The following is a 23,492-nucleotide window of genomic DNA, read 5'->3' as shown; positions in this document are numbered from 1 at the left end:
ACCTCTGGGGATGGTGGCTGGCAGATGAGGGTGCCAAGTACCATCCCCTCCCGTGTCCGTCCCCGTGGGACGTGAGGCCGTTCCCACAGCATGACACACACACACGCACGCTCGGGAGGAAAACCTTTTTGTTCTCGGTCCGTGGCAGGTGCAGAAGTTGCTTTGAGCGTGACGGTGAGAGTGACGTGGAGAGCAACGCTGCCACCAAGCGCGGATCCAAAGGCTGACATTTAGGGCATTAACTGCTTCCCAGCCACGTCCTCGTCCTTGTGCCCACGCACCGGGGGCTCTGCGCTCCCCTCTGTTGCATGCCACCTTGCACGGTGGATCAGCCCCTGTCCCTCTTGCCTTTAAAGGGCTGAATAGGCCGTGCATAACTTAGTTCTTGCATGAGGGATCAGCACTGTCCTAGCGTGCCTTGCCCAGCCTTTGCACACCCAGTGCTTGTGTGGAGAGATTGGCCCCTGCATGCCTGGTCTGTGCACGGCTGGCCAGCCCTCGCACAGCTCCTCTCTCTTGGCATGCCCCAGTTAGCCCTGGTGTGTGGACAACCCTTGCAGGTTTGCCTAGCCCTTTTATTTATAGCCTTGCATGCCTTGCATGTGCAAGCCTGCTTAGCCCTTGCACAAATGGTAAGAGCTTGCAAGAGCATCTGGCCTTTGCATGGCTGGCCAGCCTTGCGCGCTTAGCCCTTGCACAGCCTTTTGGCCTTTGCATGACTACTGAGCCCTTGCACAGCTGGTCAGCCCTTGCACGTCTAGCCTTTGTGTCACTGCTGCTCTCTGACCGTGGCATATTCTGTGCTTGCACACCAGTGCACTCCTGTCTGGCTGTGGCACGTCCAAACCTTGCATGATGGGTGCTGGCACAGCTGACCAGCCCTGGCACAAACACCAAGCCATTGCACATGGCCTGGCCCTGGCATGTCCAGCCCTTGCACACTCAGCCCTTGCACACCCAGACCTCACACCCCCAGACCTTGCACAACTGCCCAGCCCTTGCACAAGCAGTTTTTTTGCACACCCGGCTCTCACACACCTGCCCTGCCACATCACACACCTAACCCTCGCACAGATGTCCAGCCCTTGCACACCTGTCCAGCCCCCGTACATCCAATTCTTGCACAGCCAGCTCTTGCCTGCCTGCCTGTGTCCCAGCTCTGGGACACCCGTCCTTGTCCATGTCCCTGTCACATCCCTGTCCTGTCCCCATCCCCATTCTGTGCCCGTCTCCTCCCTGTCCCTTTCCTGTCACCAGCCCTGTCTCATCCATGTCCCCATCCCTGCCCTGTCCCCATTCCTGTCCCCGTCCTGTCTCCATCCCATCCCTGTCACTGTCCCTGTCCTGTCCTGGTCCCTGTTCCCACCCCCATCCCTGTCCTCATTCCCATTCCATCCTCGTCCCCGTCCTATCCCCAACTTGTCCCCATCCTGTTCCCATCCCGTCCCGGTCCCATCCCTGTCCCTGTCCCGTCCCCATCCCTGTCCTGTCCATATCCCCATCCCATCCCTGTCCCCATTCCGACCCCATCCCCATCCCTTTCCCTGTCCCCATCCTGTATCATCCCATCCCTGTCCACGTCCCCATCCCCATCCCCATCCCGCCCCTGTCCCCGTCCCCGTCCCCATCCCCATCCCCATCCCTGTCCTGTCCTTATCCCCGTCCCGTCCCCGTCCTGTCCCTGTCCCCGTCCTGTCCCTGTCCCCAACCCTGTCCCCATCCCTATCCCATCTCTGTCCCTGTCCCTGCCCCTGTGCCCATCCCATCCCTGTCCTTGTCCCTGTCCCTGTCCGGTCCCCATCGTTGTGCCCATCCCATCCCTGTCCCCGTCCCGTCCTTGTCCCCCTCCCGTCCCTATCCCATCGCATCCCTGTCCCTGTCTCTGTCCTGTCCCTGTCCTGTCCCCATCCCGTCTCTGTCCCCATCTCCATCCCCGTCCCGTCCCCGTCCCCATCCTTTCCCTGTCCTGTCCCCATTCCTGTCCCTATCCCACCCCTGTCCCTCTCCCTGTCCCTGTCCCTATCCCATCGCATCCCTGTCCCTGTCCTGTCCCCCCCAACCCTGTCCCTGTCCCTGTCCCTGTCCCTGTCCCCGTCCCCGTCCCATCCCGTCCCGTCCCTCCCCGTCCTTCCCCTCTCCGCCCGCCTCCCGGAGGAGGGGGAGGACGGACCTCAGGGCGTGCCCACCCCTCCCCTTCCCCTCCCCTCCCCTTGACCCCTCCCCTCCCCTTTAGCCCCTCCCCACACCCCACGGCCCCTCCCCTCGCCGGCCGGGCGCTATAAGAGGCGGCGCGGGGCGGCCGGGGCGCAGCGGGCGCGGCGGGGGAACGAGATGAGCAGCGCCGGCGCCGCTGCAAGATGCTGGATGGACACGTCCTGCTGGGATGGCTCTCCTCTTGCGCGCTCCTAGGGCTGCTCGCCTGCGCCCCGCGGCCCTCCGCCGCCTACTTCGGGTAGGTGCCGGCTCCTCCGCTTTTTTCCTTTTTTTTTTAAAGTTTTTTTTTTTTTTTTGAAAAATGAGGTTCTGCACCTTGCTCGCCCCGAGGAGGGGATGCTGTGCATGCCTGCTGTCTTCTCTCGCTGGAAGGTGCTGGGCATCCCCTGCTGACAGCCGGCACCCGCTCCGTGCTGTCCCGGGGCCGGACCCCCCCTATCCCACCACCGGCTCGCAGGGAAGGGTTTGGGTCCGCCCTGCCCCGATCGGACGGGTGGCCGTGCCCTGCACGGAGGGTGCCGGGATCTTTTCTAGGGGTGCTGCCAGCACGGGGCACCCCAAATCCTCTCTTTCCCCCTACTTTGCGCACAGGTGCTGTCAGCATCCCCCCAGCGGGGTTATTTCCCATAGCAGGAGGTGCATCCCGCTGTCCTCAGCCTGAGCAGGGCTTGCACCCCAAAAAGCCGAGGGTCCCCCCGTCCCCTCCCGGGGCTGCCCCGCATCCTGGTGCCCCCGGCGCTCACCTGAGCGCTGCGCAGCGGTCGGCAGGGGGCGGCACCGGCCCGCGCCCGCTCCGCACCCCGCAGGTGGATCCGAGCCCCCTGTCCCGGCCGGGGGCTGAGCCCCACGAACTCCCCCCGGCCCCCTTAAACCCACCCCATAATCGTAGCCCCTTTACAAAACCCTCTCCTGCACGGAGGGTCCGCTGATTTTTCTTCTCCTATTGTCCCCGCCTTGATTTTTTTTTTGGGGGGGGGGGTTGTGTTTTGTTGTCGGGAAGACTCTACCCAAATAATGAGGTCGGGGCCAGGGTGTGAGCACCTGGCTCAGCTGGAGGAGCGGTGGTTCTCGCTTCGGTTTGGGATGGTGTGCTGTGGCCGCTGGTAGGAGCCACTGGACTGGCCCCGAGGAAGCCGGAGCAGAGTTGAGGTTTCCCCCCCTCTTTCCAGTAAAACAAATCCTGGTGTCGAGGCTTGTCCATTGCTTGTGGTCTGGCAAAGTTCTCCGAGCAGTGCTACTTACATCTTCTCTTTCCAACTCGAGAGCTGTTTAACTTCCTGCTGCTGGGGCTGCTTTAGTGAGGAAACCGCCTGTCCTGTGTGTGCAGGTTTGGGGGAAAAATATTCCTTTTCTTCTGCTTCAGCACACGGTGAGGTCTGCACTGAGCCAGGGAGCTCGTGTATCTGCTGAAGACCACCGGCACCGAGCAGTTGTAGTGTGCCTGGGGGACTGTTGGGGCTTGTAAGGAGCTTGGCTGTAACCTTGCTGTTAATCCGTGCGGCGCTGGTATCTGCGGTGCAGCAGGTAACTCCTCCTGCTCGCTGGCTTATGGGATTTTGCTCCTGGCCTCATGGGGCTGGTGTAGACTTAAATTCAGGGTGAAGGTGTTGAGCCGAGGGCAGTGTGCTGATGGTTTGGTGTCCCGACCGTCCCCGGGGTTATTCCCTGTGCACCAGGACAGCTGCTGTTTCTGATTTGAGGCTCCCTCCCTGGCGAGAAGAAGGGAGAGGAGATGCTGCCAGATGTGCGCCCACTCAGATGCGCTCTCCAGCGCTCCGAGGCTGCTGCGGTACGGGGAGAAGCTTGCTTATGCAAAGCATCCTGCTCACCCCTTAGCAGCATCTGTTGCTAATCTCCTCTTTGTTCTTCCTAGGGGCCCGCATCGGAGCCTGCACTTGCTGGGCTGCTGGGGATGGGGGGAATAGTCAGTACAGAGGTCCTTGGTCCCCACTGATCCCACTGATGTGTGATCCCACGAGGGTGTGGGAGAGGTGAGCCCTGCTTGCTGCTGGCTTCCTTACCCCTGATAAAGGAGCCTGCTCTTCCTGGAAGTCTCACCAGGAAAAAACTGTGTGTTCCTGCACAGCTCCTGATGCTTCAAGTGCCCTGTGATGTCTGGCATTAGTCCTTCTTGCTACCCTGCTTATAGAAAGGTAGATGTGTGCCTGGAGGATCTGCCCTAGGTGTTATTTGGTTGTGAATCTTTCATCCCCAAAAAATGGGATTCATCACCCCTTGCTTTGGGACTGAGCTGAAATGCCAAGGTGGGCTCAGCTAATGCGACACCTTGTCTAGGCAGGGGAAGGGATGCTCCTTCCTGCTCCAAGGTGCCATCAGAGCCACCGTGACACCCTTTGGTGGCCTGCTAGAGCCTCTGCTCCAGGTGCTGACATCCCTGCTGGAGCAGAGCTGCTGCATAAAGCAGATGTCGTGCTGCAGCTTCGCTGCCCCCTTCTGCAGGCTGCTGGGGGATAGGGACAGCTGTGGGTGATCCCTTCCCCCCCAGCCCCAATGTCTTATTTCAGGGAAAGAATTTGGTGTCTCCAAATATGTGGCCTGCCAGGGAATTAGTGCGGGGGGGGGGGGGGGGGGGGGGGGGGGGGGAGACAGAAATGGGGCACGGTTACATGATAACGAGATTGTGTCAGCATGTAGTTATGTCTGCGCCTGCCCCGTGGGGCGGGGGTGATGCTGGGCTGGGGAGGCCACAGCTGGAGGCTGCTGCCTTCTCCATCCCCAGGCTGCCTAGTTAGGACATGGGCTGAAGGTGACAGGGAGGGACGGGCTTGTCCCTTGCTTGGGGTTATGCTGGCAGCCTCAGAGCTGCTCGCTGGGTGTTGCTGACCTCCTCCCTGGTGCAGGAGGGGAGAAGCTGCCAGCTTGACCTGACCCACCAAAGGCAGGGGCTGAAGGGATACTGGTGCTTTCCCCAGTGAGCAGGGCTGAGTCCCTTACAGACCTATAGGATCAGAAGGGACTTGTTGGTCCTAGTCACAGAAAGCAGCTGAAGGAGGCTGGCCTTGGGGATGTGGTGATGGAGCATCTCCTGAGCCCTGTCTGATGGGACTTGCTGGTGTTATGGAGGGGACAGCGTGCTTGTGACACTGCCCAGGAGCTGGTGGCTTGTGGCAGGCTCAACGTTACCCATTGGGATGCCTGCTGGTGAGGGTGCATGTTAGGATAGGGATATGTGTGGGAGATGTGACCCCAGAAGGGGACGCATTGCCCTGTGACAAGCCTGGTGAGATGCACAGGCTGTGCCCCAAGCCAGCCTGCTTGTAAGTTCAGCCCTCTCCTCTGCAGCTGGGCTGTCTTAAAACTAATTTTCACTGTATTAGTGCTGGCTGATGGGGGATTGCTTGGAGCAGCCCCAGGCTGCTGGGATCCCTGAGAAGGCATTGCATTTCACTTGCCTCCCCTTCCTGCTTCTCTTGTGCCTTGCAGCCTTGGGTGTGGGCACCTCCCTTTCCGCCCACAAAATTGGGGGTGGTGGAAATGCCACAGCAGCATCTGGGAGCTGCATTGGGCCCTGCAGTACCGGGCTTTGGAGGTGGCAGATGACAAGATCAGCTCTGCTGGGGTGACAGGCAGGCTGATTAACTCCAGCCCTGCGGTGCCCTAGGATGGAGAACTGGCCCGCAGGAGCTTGCTGCTTTCCTGAGCCGCCTGCTCTGCGGCTCTGAGATTGCATCGTGTCAGGGCCATAAATCAAAACCCCTCTGTTTCTTTCTGGGCGTTCTGATTTACGGCCTGACTCCGTTTTGATACACCCCTAACTTTTTGCTGAGGGAAGCGTTGCTCTCTGCAGCTCGGCGTTTGCTCTGCTCTCCTCCCTCTGCAGAAGGAGCTGAGCAGCTCTGCCCCCTCTGCAAACACTTGTCAAGACAGTAGTAATGTTACAAGTGGCTCATGCTCACATAGTGTTTATATTGACAGATTGCAATGTTCTTCGTAAATGAAACTGATCTGTACCCTGCACGCAGGCAACAGGAACCCTGAAATGCTTGCGTGGGGGAGAGGGAGGGAGGGGAGCATAGCTTGCCCTAATTTACCAACACGCTGCTACTGAGAGCGGGTGCTGAATTGCATGGTGGGGTTCTTGGTGCAGGAAGTGCAGAATGGTTTTGCTGCCCATGGCAGGTGCAGGATAGATGCCCGAGCTACACTTTAGGCGCTGCTGGGGTGGACGCTTGATGTGCCATGTATTCTGGGGGATTTTTGGCAAAACAATGAAGAAAATTGCTGTGAACACTGGACTAGAATGGATGTCTGGGTGCTGGTGACCACCCACATGGGGTGGGCTTCTCGGGAGGGTCTGAGTTAACAAGAGCTTCTGGATGGGGTTGCTACAAGTGCTTGAACGTCCCCTCCAATAAAAGCAAACCCCATGGGTGCTGGCCCTTTGCTGACCAGCTACTGCAGCCTGTGGATGTGCTAGGTGCTCACCCAGCTGCTGCACATCCAGGCTCTCTGTACCTGTCACTTGATGGTGGTGTGGGGCCATGCACCCGCCTGGTGGCTCCCACCCGCTGCCTGTGAACTCGCCGCAGCCAGGCCGCCCCGGGTTTGCTTTCCAGACACGCTGGCCGTCCCCGGCGTGTGTGTGAGATGGAGCAGCTGGTTCTCGGCACAACCCAAAAACAAAACCTGGGCTCGGGTGGTGAGGGAGGAATGCAGCGCACAGTTGAGCGCAGCTGGAGCGCCGGGAGGCGGCTCTGCCATCCTGCACTGCCGCCAGGAGCTTCTCTGCCTTTCCCCCAGATGGTGAGGCTGGGGTTTAAGGTGCTGGATTTCTGGGTTTGCTTGGAATAGAAAGGGTGGGCCTGGCTGCTTTCCCTGCTCCTTTTCAGCTGGGTGAGTTGTCACGTAGAGGCTCTGCCTGCCTTGATGGGCTGCTCTCCTTCACTTAGCCTCTCTGTGCCAGCTGAAAGCAGCATTTAACCCCCGTTCCTTTGCAAAGGGGAGCCCCCTGTCCAGATGAAGCACTTGCTTTGTAGGTACTTGAAGGTGGAATTGATGAAGTGCCCTAAGGATGATGACAAACCTGGGAATATTGGAGAAGTAGCTCTGAGAGTGCATATGAGGTCCCCCAGACCTGCATCGTCAGGCTGGGGGGTGCCTGGCGGTTCTATCCATCTGTAGCGTGGTGCTGGAGCAGAGCTTCATTCAGACAGGTTTATGCCTTGGACTCATGCCCTGGGTTGACCATGTTGCTTGAGACATGAGGACAGTTGCCTTGTGCCTCAGTTTCCCTTAGCTGCAAGGTCAGCAGCTAAACCAAGCTGGTTAATGGGGAGTGTTGTACATACCCTATGTCCAAATACTGTCCCCTTTTTGGGATGGACACCAACACTACAGATGACTCCTGGGGGAGAGGGTGGCTCGTTAGGAGACCATTAAGTGAATACTTGGCAAAGCAGGAGGCAGCCAGTGACTTCCTTTAATGTGACTAGTGATGCAGAACCGGAGACCAGAGATCTATAGGACTCTGGTCTCCTGGTGAAAGGCTTGGTCAATGATTAACTTGCTTTCTTGGAAGCTGCTAACAACAATAAAAGGGAGTCCAGCCCCACAACCCCAACACAAAAAGCCCATGAGTGTTTAATTATTAAAGGCCTTGTGCTTTATCGAAGGGTAATGAGAATTGCCTTAAGGCTTATTCAGTGGTGGGTAATTGAATTAGGCTGTGGGATTTTAAGGGGGGAGGGTTGAGAGGAAGGTCTAGGGGGCTGCATGGAGAATCCAATGTGATGCTCCTTGGTCTGAATCTTTCCAGCTGGACTGGGTTTTGTCAGTTTGCTTTCTTTTTGTCTGCTTAATGCTCTCTGCTGGTGGTGTAGTTGCTTCTTGGAGATGTTCCTGCCCCAGGGATGCTCCCTTCCTCTCGTTTAAGTGGATGCTGACAGTGTTTTCATTCCTGGTGTCTTCCTTTGGTGAAATGCTGATATTTAATGATTCCTTGAGATTTTCTAGTGGGAGAGCCAAGCCAGAAGATGCTCAACTAAACCGTCTGTACTCGTGGAGCAGTCTGAGAGGCAGTACAGAACTAGAGGGCATCCCCTGTGTTTCCAGTGCACAAGGTGGCTTCTGCTGCAGAGCTGCATGGGGATGGCGGGGCCTAGGAAGCTCAGAAGAGTTGAGGACATCCGTCTGTGCTGTCTTCCACTTATGTCCCTGTTCATGCCTCTTAATTCAAGAGAGGGATTTGGGTTGGAAGGAAGATTTGCAGGTTTTTTTGAGGTGGTTGAGCTTTCCTGTTAGAATATTCCTATGAGGGGGAAGCATCTTGAACACTGACTCTTGGGTCAGGTTACTGCAGGTGTAAAGACTTCTACTGCCAGAAGCTCCACATAGATCCTCAGCTCCAGTTACATGGAGCAGTGACATCTTCAGCATGTGGCTGAATCTCTGGCCACTTGGTCTGTGGTACTGATGGACAAGTCCCTCCCAAATTTTGGTATTTAAGCAGAGGCGGCTTAAAGCATTAAAACTGTTTTGCTCTGCTGTATATGAAAACTCTGATTTTTGCCTAACCATGCAGCTACAGCTGTGTCCTGCAGACAGTACTCCTGGGTGGGATGGCACTTTATATACTAAAGCATATGTTAAACCTCATCCCAAGCTCCCTGACCGTCCAGGTAGGAACCTGCCAGGTTCCCAGTGTTTTCCTGAGGGGGTGTGGTGTTGAAGCAATCCCAAAAGTTTAGCATACCTGGCTCTCTGGACTGCAACCACACGGAGCCCCTGGCTTCCCTCCATAAGGAAGCAGCCTCACTCCGTGCAGACAGAAAAGCTCTCTAGTGGCTTGTGGCGTGTTAATGCAGCTGGTTTCTCAGTCTGAGCAGCCCTCAGCCACCAGGACCGGGGGGAACGCTGTCCCTCCTGCAGGATGTGGTTGCATGAGACTGCTGCAGGTCCTGGAGCAGCACACCAGGCAGGGCATGTGTTCCTGAAAGACTGGACCCAGAGCTGGGAGTAGGAGTTAGAAGTTATGATGCTGGATGGAAAGGGTTAACCCTTTTGGAACTAGATGTCAAAAATCCTGTTTCCCGCCCCCCCCCCCCCCCTGTTTGACTGTGCTTTTTAAGGTTCCCTCAGATCATGGCTGTAAGTGCTAATGAGCCTTATCTCTCGAGATACGGTCATAAAATACACTTATGAAGTTTATCAGCTCAGTAAGCTTTACATTTTATTGTAATGTGTGTTTGCAGTGTGCTAAGTGGAACAGGGAGTATTTTGTGACTACATGGATAAACACAGCAGGTATGGGATTTGCTTTAGCTGATAGAGTTCTTTGCAACAGCTACGGGGGGAAAAATATCAGAATAGATTTTTCTATTTCCAGTGGATCAAACAGCTCCCGTATGTGCCCTGTGGTCCTCCAGTCTGCTTGTGACCTGAAATCCTCCTTCTGCAAGGTGGGGGGAATATTTTGCTGGTTCAGTTGCTGAAGGGCTTCTTTTGGGGGAAGGGGAAATGGCAGGTTAAAAAAACTTGAACTCTTCCTTTGGAAAGAACATGGAGCAGAACAGCGCTCCTATACACCCGCTGCAGAACATGCAAACTCAACAGTATCTGACATTAATGCTGAGTCTGTGCTGGCTTGGAAGGTAACATGGAGCGTGCAGTTCATGTTGATGGGATGTCATGAAGTATGGGAGTTGGCAGGGATTTTATGAGCAGATTCATTTGGCCTAGCTCATTAAAACAGCATTAATTGGATAGCCAGACGCTTATAGAGCTTGGGGAAAAAACTAGCTTGCTCTAACTTCTGCATTTGCCTTGCACTAGGTGGACGTGTTTCACAACAGCAGCAAAAGTTTCCTTTCTTGGAAAAACTGTTCAGAGAGCTACAGAGACTGAAGGAACACAACTGGCCATTTAATGTGCGTGGTAGGAGGTAGCTGCTTGTGCTCTGGAGCAACAAGTGACTTTGTCTGGAGGTGAATAATGAAGTACTGAGATGCACAGAGGCATAGCTGAGCTTAAAAACATGTTGACTGGCTGTCCCCTGGCTATGGAAATACTGGGAGGCATGGGCAGAAATTTAGCCAAGGCCTTGGCCTGCTGTTGGGAAACCCCTGTGGGACCAAATTGTAGAGCAGCCTCCCAAAGCAAGCTAGGGTCTAGCAGCCTCTGGATTCAAGACCAAATCCTTGTGGAGGAGGTCAGCTTAGGAGTAAAAGAATGAGCTTCTGTTTCCTCTTGGTCTACTTTCAGTTTTCTTTCATCCTTAATGTCCAACAAAATTAAGCTTGAGGTAAAAGGGTGTGTCCTGAGTGACCTCTGGGTGGTGTATTCATGTGTAACATAGTTAGGTGGGACAGGTTGAGGTGAAATATTTTGGTGTACAGAGCTTGTGGCTTGACACTTTTATTTTGTATCTTAAGCCCTTCAACATGTCCAAAAGGAGCTGGCCACAATTCCTCTCCAAAAGCATCTGCACTGCCAGGTGGGCACTGATAGAGGTGGGCTCTTCCACAGCTTCAGTAAAACCTATTCTAACCTCCAGTCAGAGGAAGTTATTACCCTTTATATTCCACCTCCAAGTGCTCTATTTCTGTTCCCTGCTGCCACCACTCAGCTGTAGGTGCCAGCTTCCCCAGCCCTGGATGTGGGTATGAGCTGGTGCTGCTGACCTCTTTGTGGGCTCAGCTGTGGGATGACACAAGGGCTTGTGTTAGAGTGCCCACTTCCAGGCTCTGACATCCGTGGCCTGGCAGGTTGCTCTCATGACATTGTTTGATGCAACCTTTGTAGGCTCCCCACCTTGTTACTGGACAGGGACGGTGCAGATCTGCCTGCAGCTAATTCCCAGTGTAGATCTTGCTCTGTGAACCCCTGCTGAGCTGAGTGCATTGACTGGCTGTCAATGCTATGGTGAGCTCAGACCTTTAGATATCATCACTGTAATGTTTTCTCTCTACAGGTTGATTTTTTTTGTCTTGATCTTGTTGCAATAAAACAAAACCGGGGGCACAGCAACACTTGCTAGAGTTTGCAGGTGAAGACTGTAGGTGGAGCTGGTTCTGCTGTGCAGGTGGACCTGTTGCAGAGGATTTCTTGTGGAGCTTTCCAGCTCTGTCTTCAAGGATTACTGTTGGCAAACACTTTGGTCTGAACTCTGAAGCTGCCAAGTGTTCAATCTTCTGGATGCTCAAATAGTGCTCCTGGGCTGTGCCTTGAGCTGAGCTTAGAGGGGCTGTATTTTAGCCTGGTCACCAACATGAGCGCATCGCTTTGGATCTGTGCTAATACTTCTGGCAGGGTGTGTTTTTGGGGATCAGTGCTCTGCCCAGCCCTCCCACTGAAACTCCCCAATACCTGCAGGAGGTCTGCTGCATCCTTTCCCTGGTGACTTTCAGGTCAAATCCTGCTTTCAATGGAATCAGGAGACACTGAAATTGAAGGACAGTGGGAAGCACCAGTCCTGCCTCTTATGGACCTGAGTCTCTTCCAGGACAGTACCTTTTAGTGCTGGGGAGCTTGTCGTGTTATGGCATTTAGGATGAGGATCCAACCTTTTGCACTAGCTCCATTGGTGTTGGTTTTGGGGACCTCTCCCACAGCAGTTGGCTTCAGCTGGGCTTGTCCAGCTCAGCTCAGCTTGCAGGCTGCTGTGAGCCCTACAGTGCCACAGCTCCTGGGGGCTGCCCATCTCCTCTGACCAGAAACCCTACCCTGGAGCCCAAACCCCTCTAGGGACAGTTCACCACAACTGATACTTTATTTAACAGAACTGGCTTGTTTTTACTTAATCTTGACAAAATTCTTTCCTAGCCCTAATCCTCTTCCAGTGTAAGGTGAGATCCTGAAATACCTGGCAAACTAATAGCACAGCTCTTTCTGCATCTCTGGGCCTCTCTGTAATCAGAAGTGGGAGGTGGGGGGGGGCAGGGATGTTTTCAGCCCCTGCCAAAGATAAATCTCCTGCTGGGAGCTAGCAGGGAGCTATTTCCCAGTCTGTGGTTAGCAAGCTGATCTGACAGGCCAGAGGTGAAACAGCCACTTGAGCTGAATTACAGGGTCTAACCAAAGATCCAACACTTCCTTTGGCTCATTAGTCCACTGTGTTGCATCCCTGGTGACTATTTCTATCTTCTGGCTTGTCCCATGTTGACTCTGGAGAATCCAGAGGCTTAGCATGAGTTTGAAGAGAAGACTAAAGAGCTGCTCTCAGGAGAGAGAAAACTGGACGAAACGAGGCTTTGAGCAGTCCCTGCTGTCAGTGTTACATGCCTGTTCCTCCTGTTTTTCCCATTTGAAGCCAAAACCTCCATGCTGGCTTCTGTAGCTGTTGCAATGTGTTTATAGACAGATGTGTCTGCAAGATGCAGGACTGACATTGCTCCAAAGAGCTGGCATCTGGAGGGGAGTGGGACCATATATAACCTTGCATTTGTTTCCTGAGCTTGCAGAGGGATCGGCAGTTGTGCAGAAACAAATCTCACTTGAGGTACTGGGGATGCCTTCAAATTAATTGCATTTTGGCTCTGGGGAGCTTGTGATGGGTTGGGTTCCCTCTGTGCTGTCCCAGAGGCTGCCTCCCAGATGTACTGGGGAAGAGAAGGGCATCTTTGTTCAGCACCACATCCCCTGCAGCACTCGCTTGGGCTGCTGCAAGGTTTATGGAAAGCCTGAGCTGGTGCTGGGAAAGGGGAGCTTAAAGGCTTGGCCTTCTCTGACCCATCTGAATTTGAGACTGCCACAGGCTTGATGGCCTCATGCAGTGACACCGGCATTGTTTTACCATGTCCCTGCCCAGCTGGCAGGGGCTGGGCTCTCTACCTTGCAGACCAGGCTGTAGGCAGGGGAGCACCTCGTGGTGGGGAGCTGGGTGCTGACCCCATCTGCTTGCAGGGACTGATGGCTCCTGTGGTGGGTGCCATACGAGGCTGGTGAGCTGCTCTCCATGATGCTAAGCTTTGCCTGCTGTTGGACAGCTCAGCAGCACAGGGGCAGAGGTGGGGAGCAGAGGGACTGCCACAGCTATCTGCGTGGGTTTGGGCATAAGCCTCAGGGTGCCTCAGTTTGTAAAACAGAGCTGTTACTGGGGGAGCAGGCTGTGAGCAGAGTCAGGGACTCAGTTCACATCTGTTGGGTGGCTGGGATTTTCTCAGGAGCCTTCTGATGGGATGGGAGTTACTGCTACTCTTGCAGCAATAAAGAGGGTGCCAGGACAAATGTTGGGGGTGGATGCACTGATTGCTTGATCTCTAAAATGCCCAGTCAGCAGGAATCCCTGGCTTCACCTGGCAAGGTCTGCTGGTGAAGCTAGCCCTGTAGTTGAGGCTTTACTTTAGGGGTGCAGTGTTGCACCGCTATCCTCCTCCAGAGCCCTGCTGGGAAAGCACGGCTGGATTTTCAGTGCAGCTGCTGCTGTTGCATAAAGCACTGGCCATGTATTGCTCACTACTGTCAGCTGCCTGAGCGCCTCTGTTTATGTATCTAAAGCTTGAAGGCTGGACAAGGAAGAAATCTGACCAGTGCAATGGAAACCTTCAATTCCCTGCAGTCCCAGGAGGAGACGAGTAGCTTCAGGCTGGGGCTAGGAATGAACTCCATTTGTACACTGCCTCGTCTCTCCAGGAGGAGCAGCCAGGAAAAATATCAACAGTTCCATTAAAAAGTCTGCTGGTTTGCTAAAGTAGTGAAATAAACATACCTGGAGGCATAACAGCCTGAACCACACAGGAAACATTAACTAGAACGAACACACGCAGGCTTGCTCCCTCTCCCCCTGTATATGTACCAGATAAAAACACTCTGCGTCCATGGTAATGTGGAAATCAAACAGCAGCTGGGGGGATTATTCTTAGCTGGGGAAGAACGGGCTGGGATCAAACAGGGCTTTCCTAGAAAGGCAAAACCTGTGCAGAGCCTGCTCTGTGCTGCTGCCAGCTTGGTCTGGGGGGGACCTCCTGTAGGAACTGGGGTGAGCTGGGGATGTCAGTCCTCTCCTTGATTTGTTGCCCTTTCTTAGTGTCCCCTTTCCTAGTTCTGTGGGAACTGTGTGGGGCCGGACTGGTTTTGCTCCAACCAGTTGAAAATCTGGGGTGGGAACTGGTGGGAAGTGTTTAGCACCTGGGAACACAGGAGTGGGGTGGATGTGATAGTACCAAATTAGAAATTAATAGATTAATGCAGGGTGGAGATGGGGCCCTTCAGTCCTTCCCTAAAGCATCTCTGAGGCAGGGAGAGGGCAGACAAGTGAATGTCTTGGTGGCGTTCAAGTATGGTCTGAATGAGAGATGGTGCCAATGCTTTTTGGAGCGGTGACCCCGGTCCCTTAGCTGCCCATAAAAACAGCAACCCCTTGGCCATAGCCAGTGTATATGGCACGTAGAGAAAATACATGTGGAAAATGCCTTCGCTTGCAACCAGATGGCACCTGTCAAGCACAAGTAGACATTTCTATTACAGTAGTCTTATTTGAGTGTCTTGGACCACTCCCAGCTTTGCAAAGCAAAATATCCCTGCTCTAGCTGTCCTCCCAAAGCAGCCCCGGAGGCAGATTGATGTGATCCTTGCATGCTAGAGACAGTCCCTGTGCTCCCGGGCCTCATCTGCACAGCCACTTAGCACAACTAATCTGAGCTGACTTTTAAAGTGGATTAGTTCAATTACTCTTAACTAGCCCTGGTGGAAACACTCTCCTTGGGGATTAAAGAGCCTTAATTCACTTTAACATACTTGATTTCAGTGCAAATTGGGCTAAACTGAATTAAGAGCACTTTAGAGCCCTGTGTGAAGGCAGTCCTTCAAATTGATGTGGTTTAACCAACCCACTTTGCATTCCTGTGCTCAATTCATTCCTGTTAGCATTGCTGGAGTGTCTCCTTACAGATGGCTAATATAAGCAGCCTCTCAGATATAAAGCTGCAAACACGTTACCAGGCTAATGTGTGAACCAGCTCCTGTGCAGAGCTGCATCTGATGATTCAGTGCTCAAAAGTGCCTGGCCAGAGTGTTTTAGAGGTGTTTGCTGTCCTTTTCCTCTGTATTTCTTACTCTGCATTTTCTTTTCCAGATTTTTCTTTTTTTTCTTTTAACTGAACTCTTTGCTTTTTCACTTAAAGTCAGGACAGTGAGTCACACACTAGTTTTTCTCTGCTGTCCTTAACCCCCTGGATAAAACGACAATATTTCACTAATAGCACATTTCCAGCTGAAGATGAGCTGTGGTTGTAAAAGAGCTTGGCCTCTGTTTCCCTGAAGCTTGGCTGAAAAACTGTCTTTATGCCTGTGATGCACTAAGCAAGATAATTCTTGCTTTGGAGAGAGCTGGGCAGGACAGGGAATTTCTCGTGGGTTTTACACATCAGGTGATGTGTGCTGGGAAGAAGAGGGGAATCCTACCAGTAGCAAGTGGGGAGAAGATTCCTGAACAGGGGGGAAAAATGTCACAATTTTTTCCTGTATTCTGACACTAAATGTCTTGGCTCTGTTTTCCTAAGGGAGAGGGATGCTGCAGTCCCCCTGCAGCTGAAGCTTTCCATCCGTCTAGTCCATGACCCCATTTAATACCAACCTGACCCCCCTCAGGCTTCACTTGGGACCGTGGTTTTGCTGCTCTGCACCCAAATTTATCCACTGAGTGGGTCCCAGCAGGCTGGGGTGGAATGGTTATGTGGCACAGCTTTGCCACCCTTCACAGGGAAGGGAGAAGAAAGGATTAAACCCCATGACTGCACCGAGCATCAGCACTGCTCCTGGTCCTGCTTCTTCAGCCTGCCAGGGTGAAAGTTTATTTTGCTAATCACCCTGAGTAATGTCTCTCCCCTGTTTGTGATATTTCAACTCCTCTACTTAGTTCACCATCATTTAAGAAATAGGTGAGCAGTTTGGGTGGTCATAGGAGCAGCTGGGCAGCCAGCTTTTCCACACCAACCTTTCAAATGCTCAATGAAAGGTGCTCCGCAGTGAAACCAGCCACTTTCATTGGTGCTTCACCTCCCAGCAATTCAGGCTTTTCTCTAATTGATGGCAGTTTCTCTGGCTGAACCATAAGCTGATTATTTTCATGCTGTTGAGGAACTGCTCCTTCCCTCCCTTGTAGCAGCATGTGTGTTGCTGAACACCATTGCTGTGGGGCTCCTCAGTCCTCTGCCTCCTTCATGCATGGTCATGAGATGGGTACAAATGATGACAACGTGGATATTTACTGATATAATCAGGTGTTAAACTTGATTTCTCTGGCTAAGTTTCCTGTAGCAGTAAAGTAAATCTGGTCCTCTGTCTTGCTGGGTTTTGGTGACCAGCTCCAATGAAGTCAGCACCCCAAAGTGATGATGTTTTTTTTTTTGAGGCCATTAACCTCATTTAGCATCTTGAGATTTTTCTGGAGGCTATTGCTGTGGGCAGTACTGAAAAGAATTACTACTGGGCAGCCGTCACCTTTTGTGTGAGCAGCAAATTTTTTAACTTCGCTCCTGAGAAAAGGCCAAGGCCTTGCTGAATGGAGATGCTAATTTTTACTTCGGGATGACACGGCCTTCCAGCCTTATGATGCATGAAGAGGCACATCAATACATCCTGCCACGCTGTGCCATGTGCAAAACCTCCTCTCCTAGGGATGTCAGGCCAGGCCGGGGGGATCTTTCTGAGGTAGCTCTTTGAAGGCTTCTCTGATGAAGCCATGCTTTTAAGTAGGCTTTTCAGCAGAAGGCAACAAATAGGGTTGCAGGTGCTGGGAGAAATGGTATCACATTAGACAAGAAGCCGGATCCCCTGAGGCACTGGCGTCTCTCTTTGCAGTAAGTTAGAGATGAAGATCTTCACTGGCTAATTAGTCTCGGGCCTCTATCTCAGGGGCATCACCCTTATGCAGAGTCTGCAGCCAAAAGGCCTCGGACTCCAGTGGCTGAAGGCAGCTGGCCTTTAATTGAGTTTGTAACCACCATCTGAATGAGGGAGGTTAATGAGCTGCTTTTGTGAAGTGGGAGCTGATCACATCAAAGAACAGCCCCATATCGTGGCTTTCCTCCCCTCGGGGCCTGCCAAGCTGGTGGTGGGGAGCTCCAGGGCTGCTCTTGTGTTGAGGAGTGCTGGAAACCTAAATGTGAGACCCTCGGAGATTTGTGAGTGGCATTTTGGCCCCAAGTTAAGAATCCCAAGATTCTGCTTGAGATGCGACCTCCATTGCGTATTGCTACCACCACTGGGCAAATGTCAAAGGAGCTGCTGGAACTGGCCCTTAAAATGGGTTTTCAGTAGGCAGAAAAAATCTGGCAAGGCCTGAACTGAAGTCTCCCTACTATCAGTCTGTAGTCTGAGGGATACTTCTCTGTCATATTTGTGGGGTCTGCGGGGTTTCCATGATTTGGTTGCAGGCTGTGGGAATGGACCATTTCTTTATACTGCAACTTGTCCAAAGGTTTGGAAGGTAACTGCTGTAGAAAATGCCCAACTTTAGAAATGAGCTAAGTGGTGTCAGAACTAGGAGCAGTGCTCAAGTGAGTTGTTGGTAAGAGGGTTTTGTGGCTTTTTGTGGTTTCATGTTGTTAAGTATGAGCCCCAGAAGTTGAGTTCTTGCTGTGATCAAGTGAGGAGGAGGTGAAGGAGTGGATGAAGGAGCTGAACGACAGATCCAAATCTAATGTAGCATCCAGACTGCTGCCAGGTTCTGGCGGGTTCTGGCGCTGGCTACAGGGACTGGTTTATAGGATACCGGAAAGACAATTATTTGTAGACTAAGCTGACTAAGCTCTAGTCCAGTTAGATGATGAGGGCAGCATCTTCTTGAGTACTTATAAATGTATGCTTAGCAGAAAGATGGTTCTCTAAAAATCCCTGAATATTGCTGTCACTTGTTGTGGGATTTTTGTACGTCCTACTTAATGGATTTGGACTGAAACACCTCCTGATCTCTTGCTGCCCTGTTTTCAGTAGCCTCTGGATGCCCTGAGGGCTGTTGCATTTAGATGCTGGTATAATTTTGTAAGGATTTGTCCTTTCTAATGGTTTCTTTCCCATCTCGCTTTTTAAAGCTGTTCTAATTCCAAATTGCCCTAATTATGATATGCAAATTTTACAAGGAAAACTGCAGCCAATGTATTTTAAGATTCTTATGGGCCAGCAGCCCCCTGCTTAACTTGATAAATTTGGACAGCTTTTCTCACTAAGGAAAATAAAAAGCCTTCCAAATCAGAAAATTACGTAAGCAAATCTGATGAGCGTGCTCTAAAATTAAACCTGCCTTGCAAGCTCTGGGGCCTTCAGTGTGAAACCAACAAAGACTAATCTGGGGAGGCTGTAAAGCCTTGTCTGGGGTAAGTCTAATGATGTCCTGAAATTCTGCCCCTCCATTGATCCTATCTGATGTAACCAGATGTGTAGGAACCTAAAACGGATGGGGACCTTCTTTGTCCTGTGACCACCTCCCCAGAACTGTAATTTGGTGACATTAGGTGTTTAGCCCAAAACTTAACAGAGGTGCTGGCTAACTCGTTCCTTGCCCTCATGCACCTCCTGCTGTGCAGTGTCCTGCTCCGATGAGTGACTTTGAGTGCAGTTTTAGGTTGGGGTGGTTTTGGCTGTGGTGGAGCAAAGCAGCATCTCACCTGTGATGCCTTGCATGAGCTTCCTATGCCTGGAGTTTGCAGGCTGTTATATGCACTCTGCAAATGATAATTATTTTAAGATGAAGTTGGCAAATGGTGTTAGAGGGGTTTTACTTGTCTTCTTGCCATAAACCGATATCCTCCCACCACTTCCCACATCTCTGTGTGTAAGGATCCCTCTTGTACTGCTGTCTTCACCCTCCCTCTTGCTGTATTTTTTCCTTTTCTCCTTTTTGCGGTTTCATAAAGCATCCTGTCAGCATTATCCTCCAGGGATTTGAGTGTCTCCCCATGGGCATTCTGGTGCCGAATTCCCTTCCAGCTTGGAGTGGGAGAAGGGGAGACCTTTGTCTCTGTGTGCAGTTGCTAGCACAGTATCTCCAGCCACAGCAGTAGCTATTTGACCTCCTCCTTAGAGTTTGTGCTGAGATAGCATTGAGCTTTTGATAGGCTGGGGTGATCTCAGGGGGTTCATGGCACTTCTGGCTGAAGCCAGATATAAACACCTGGAAAGTTTTAGCAGGGAGCAACCCTCACGTTATGCTTAGTTCTCGTTATGCCCAATAGATCTGTCAACTCAGCCGCAAAAGGTATTTCCATCTGGGGAAAAATCTCCCCTAATTTTGTTTTACTCTCTTATTTGCAGACTGGTGACAGGTTTCTAGCAAACACACAAAGCACTTGTTAGAGTTGCTCTCCTTCCCCCTTTGCCTGAGTCGTTCTCTTTCTTTCTTGGCCTGTGGTCCCCCTGAGTTCTTGCAGCCAGGAGACACTGAAATCACAAATGTGCAAAATACAAGATGGATAAACATCTTAATCTCATGGATACCTCAATCTAAATGTTTTCCGAGGCCTTCCTTCAAGAGGGATTAGCCAGTAACCACGTCTGAAAGGTCGCAGCCTTGCTTCTACTTGCTCTGCTGCTCAGGATGCTGAACGTGTGTGAGAGCTTCAGCAAAAGGCCTGAGATGCCATCACCATTCTCTAAGGCTACAGGGAGCATCTGTGTGTCCTCTTAGGCTTTGGACATTCATCTTGGAGCTCTGCCTGCCTCTATTAGCCATTGTGATAGCGTTGCCTGGAGCACCCAAATGTGACATGTATCAACTGGCATTTTGGCTGCACTAAGTGTAAGATTTTTCCAGTGTTGGTTTATATCTTTTTTTTCCTCAAGTGTGTGCATATTACTGCTATGATTTATTTTCAGGCTGTAACTTTGGTTTTATCACTTGAAATACTTTGGAAACTTGGAGGGCGTTTTTAATTAGTTGCAAGCCCTCTTTTAACTTGGAGGAAAGTTCCAATGTGAAGAATGCTTTTGATTCACAAAGAAATTAGGTTGCTGAGCTCAGGTCGAAAGGTTTCCTCTCATCTCTGCGTTATTTGGGCCTAACTTTCCTCCCTAAAGCTGCTGTTTGCATTGATAAAGTTGACTTTGCTTCTTGCTAGCTCCAGATTAGATCAGAGTTTGTTATTGAAGTGTCAAGATTATCCATGTGGATGTGCAGCGAAAAGCTGGGTTGGAAGTCATGAGCATACAAAACTAATGTCTACTTAAACACTCAGAGGAGGGATGAAGTAAATTGGTATAAGCTTACATAAATAGTTTTTGATGTGGTAGCAATAGTTTTGTGCTAGGACGGGTTACTCCTTCTCCTTTCTGCTTTGAAACCTATTGGTCAGCCTGTAGCGCAAAAAAAAAAAGTGACTGTCTTCTGGTGATTCCTTTGCTATAAAATAAAATGTCTGTCCCTGATTTTAGTTTCAGTATTTCTTGTTGCTCCAGCTGCACAAGCAATATGCTGTTGGGGCACTTTCAACCACTACTATTTTGAGGCTGGAGAGGGGTAAACTAGAGGGATTCCTTTCTCCGCCACTCAGAAAACAAACGTCACTCTGGGGCTCGTGGTGGAGAGAAAGCTGGCAAAGCAAGCGGGATCCTGCCACTCTTGTTCCTGTGGTTCATTCTGCAGATCTGCAAGTGTAACCCACCCTCGTGGGGCTGCAAGGAAAGGAGGTGTGAGACTTGTGGGTTTGTGTCCCTTGGGGTTGGGGAGCAGGCATGGGAACTCTGGATATCTCTGTAACCTCGGGGAGAGCAGGGGAACGCTTGGCACAAGTTGTGTGCTCTTGCGGAGATGAGGGACGAAGGTTGGGGGTGGGATGGTTTTCTTGATAACGGGCCAACTGGAAAGTCTCAAGTGCAGACGAAGAAAAGGGAAGGGGAATCTGATACTGTCTACCAGGGCAGGACGTACACTCTGGGAGAAGGATGTAGCCAAGTTTCATTGCAGTGCTATGGGCTTTCAGCTTGGGATTAAATAGCAGTGCTGTTTTCCAGCGATTTGCTTAAATTTTCTGAGAAATCTTCACGTTTGTAGAGAAGACCAAAGACATGCCTTATCTGGGTGCATGCATCTTTTTTAAGCTTAAATATCCTGGAATCTCCTAAGTATCAGCTTGCATTCATAGCCCTCCTTTCAAATATGCTTTGCCACAGGTTTTGAGGGCAAACATAGCTCACGCTAAACTGAAGTGCAAAGTATTGCTGGTGGTTCAGCTGGCTTTGGACTTCTTTTGTCCTGACTTTCGTCCTCTACATGTTACCTGGTGTTGAGTGGACAGCCTGCTTTCCCTGTACTTTAAGAAAACATGCTGAGCATGCTGGGGAGACTTCTTCATAGGGAAATTTTATCTTTTCATGAACAAACAACAGAATTTGCTTCTGCTTCAGGATCACTCTTTAGTTTTTGAGATTTGACTGTGTAGCTGCGTGTCTTTGCAATGCTTAGAAATTAAGTTAGATTCTACCAGCCTGACTTTTTTTCAGCTCATTGGCTCTAATTCTAGATTCTGTGTAGTAATGTCCTGCATCACCCTGGGGACAATGCCTCAGTCTCCAGGCCCACTGAACGAGGTGGCATGTGGGAATTGTAAAGTGAGCCCAAGTGCATTTTGAAGACAGATGGGAACTCTGTTTTGGGCTGGAGCTGCTCTGGTTGAGAGTGGCTCTAATGAATATCTGTTGATGGAATAGTCCACGGAGGGGGTTCTCAGTGTTCGTTCCTACAATCGCATTAGGACATGAAGGGCTAAAGTAAAAAGGAAGGTAGAGGTTGTTCATGCAGACTTAGAGAGAAATGATTTTGCTTAGGGAGTATGCCTGATCTGTCTTATAATTTGTCTTTGGCTGTTTGTAGCATTTTCAAATCAGACAAATTCCACCTGCACTAAAGCATTGTCACAGGTGTAGCTTCATTTGATTGTATGTATATGCCACAAATCTCCCTGGTGTATATACTGTATGGGTATAGGTTGGAGTCCCTGGAATTTGCTTGTCCCTTGTAGTGCTGAACACAAGTTTCTGATAAACACATGGGAAAACCGAACATAACTATTGGAATGCATCTGCAAATGAATCCAGAAACAGTGTGAATTATTGTGAGTGCATAAAGCATCTGGAGATGCTTTTTAAATACAGAATTATTGCTAATGTAAAGCTCCACAGTTACATTTGAGAAACTTCAGAAGTAAGCTGCATGAGTAAACTCAGTCATCTCCTTTGTGCGTGTAGACTGCAACAGAATTTTGTTTCTGGATTGCATGCTAGTTTTGTTCTGCAGTGAATTGACAATTATTAAATATTTCTTTTCTCATTAACCATGGCTTATTTAGAACATGTTTTCCAGATTCTGTACACAATTAAAAAATGCATTTGGTTCCTTGTGGGTGTTTTAAAGATGCTGAGACAGAGCTCAGACAATGCTATTGAGAGTCCACATAAGCATCCTGTCAGATTCTTAAAGTCAGCTTTTATTTCATTACTTCTGATTACTTAAAATTTTATTATAGCTTATTCCATGATTAGTTGCTGTCATTAGGGGTTCACAAAAACTCAGTACTCAGGAAAATAAGGTGTGCTAATGACTTGTGAAAGGCTATAAAAACTGATTGACTGAATTTGCCTTGTACAGTTCCTTGCTTCAGTGGGTTTTAACTTCCCAGCATGTTACTTGTCACAGTTGGTGCTTCCCTGCCTCCTTTCTGGAGGGAATCACTCTTTCTGGAGGGAACGAAGACAAGATGGAAGTCTGGAAGAGAACATCTATCTAACACAGTGCTCCTTTGTAGAATGTTGTCACATGGCCGTTTGAGATAAAAACTGATTTCCTAAGGTGTGCATATAGTTATGTTGATGTTTCCTGGCCCTTGAATGGATGAATTGCAAGTGACTTGTATAAAAAATTTTCTCCATGACCACTTCTAGTTCTCAAAACAGTTCACAAGGAATAATTTAAATATAAGGCTTTCAAATCACCATCTGTTTCACAGATGGACTCAAAAACATACTGAATTCAAGAGAAGTTTAGGATTATAAATCATAGTTACTTTAAATGGGATGTTAGCTAAATGTCTTTGTGAATGTGGGCAAAACCAATCATCCAGTTCTGGGCCGGGAGATGAATTGTGTGTTTTCAGACCTTAAAAAATTTATCCTGTAAGATGGACTATCAACCTAGGTCATTTTAGTAGAGGTGACTTCAGAAAGTGCACTGGTTGGATTTTGTTCTTCCCTGCTGGATGTTTCCCTGATGTGTAGATTTATGGAGCATCTCTCAAAGCTGCTGACCTCACTACAGTTTCTCAAAGTCAACTGAAATCTCTTGCCATTTGTTCAGATGGAACTTGATAAACTTTTTGTGAGAAATAGAAAAT

General features: G+C 50.6%; 1 protein-coding gene across 1 annotated transcript in view; it reads left to right on the top strand.

Moving 5' to 3' along the window:
* Positions 1 to 2,293: 2,293 nt before the first annotated feature.
* The window catches only part of WNT9A (Wnt family member 9A), a 56,071-nt gene continuing 34,872 nt past the window's right edge, over positions 2,294 to 23,492 (top strand). The window contains exon 1 of the mRNA XM_080579619.1: positions 2,294 to 2,452. Coding sequence (XP_080435745.1) covers positions 2,358 to 2,452 — 95 coding nt within the window. The 5' untranslated portion in view covers positions 2,294 to 2,357. The remainder of the gene's footprint in view (positions 2,453 to 23,492) is intronic.

This window comes from Anser brachyrhynchus (assembly GCF_964034855.1).
Source record: "Anser brachyrhynchus genome assembly, chromosome: 2".
NCBI lineage: Eukaryota > Metazoa > Chordata > Aves > Anseriformes > Anatidae > Anser > Anser brachyrhynchus.
This window is presented reverse-complemented; position numbering and strand designations above follow the sequence as displayed.